Genomic DNA, 468 nt, shown 5'->3' on the forward strand with positions numbered 1-468 from the left:
CCTCAAGGAAACCACCTGCCTTGGCCTCCCAAAGTGCTGAGACGAATGTTTCTTGTGTCACCGATTGCTTTGATCACTTACTACATCAAAGGTAAAATACTTTGCTCTTTCCCTAAAAAAAGAACTGATTCTGACACATTCTTTGTAGAAACACTCTGCAGGCCAAGGCAACACCTACAATAACTCACATTTCTGTTTGAGAGAAATTTTTAAGTTAATCATAAGTGTTATCTCAAAAGGTTTTTTCATATAGTTTGCTAATCATCAAATAGGTAATACAGATGTTTGTTAATTTGGAAGGTTTAGAAAATATATTGGTTATAATGATGGTAAAATGTATCAATTTCTAAATTTCAGAGAAGTTGGAAAAGATGAGGGATTGTGAACGAAAGGAAGAAACTTTCACCCCAATGCCTAGCCCATACTACATGGAACTCACCAAACTCCTATTAAATCAGTAAGTAGATC

The 468-nt window shown here is 35.3% G+C and overlaps 1 protein-coding gene across 1 annotated transcript in view; it reads left to right on the forward strand.

The window, feature by feature from the left end:
• Positions 1 to 357: 357 nt before the first annotated feature.
• Positions 358 to 468, forward strand: part of GINS2 (GINS complex subunit 2) — a gene marked incomplete at its 5' end in the record, with an annotated part of 4589 nt that continues 4478 nt past the window's right edge. Inside the window, one exon of the mRNA XM_003791405.1 lies at positions 358 to 457. Coding sequence (XP_003791453.1) covers positions 358 to 457 — 100 coding nt within the window. The remainder of the gene's footprint in view (positions 458 to 468) is intronic.

The sequence above is a fragment of the Otolemur garnettii genome, unplaced genomic scaffold (genome assembly GCF_000181295.1).
Source record: "Otolemur garnettii isolate 467f Iridium unplaced genomic scaffold, OtoGar3 scaffold00047, whole genome shotgun sequence".
Lineage (NCBI taxonomy): Eukaryota > Metazoa > Chordata > Mammalia > Primates > Galagidae > Otolemur > Otolemur garnettii.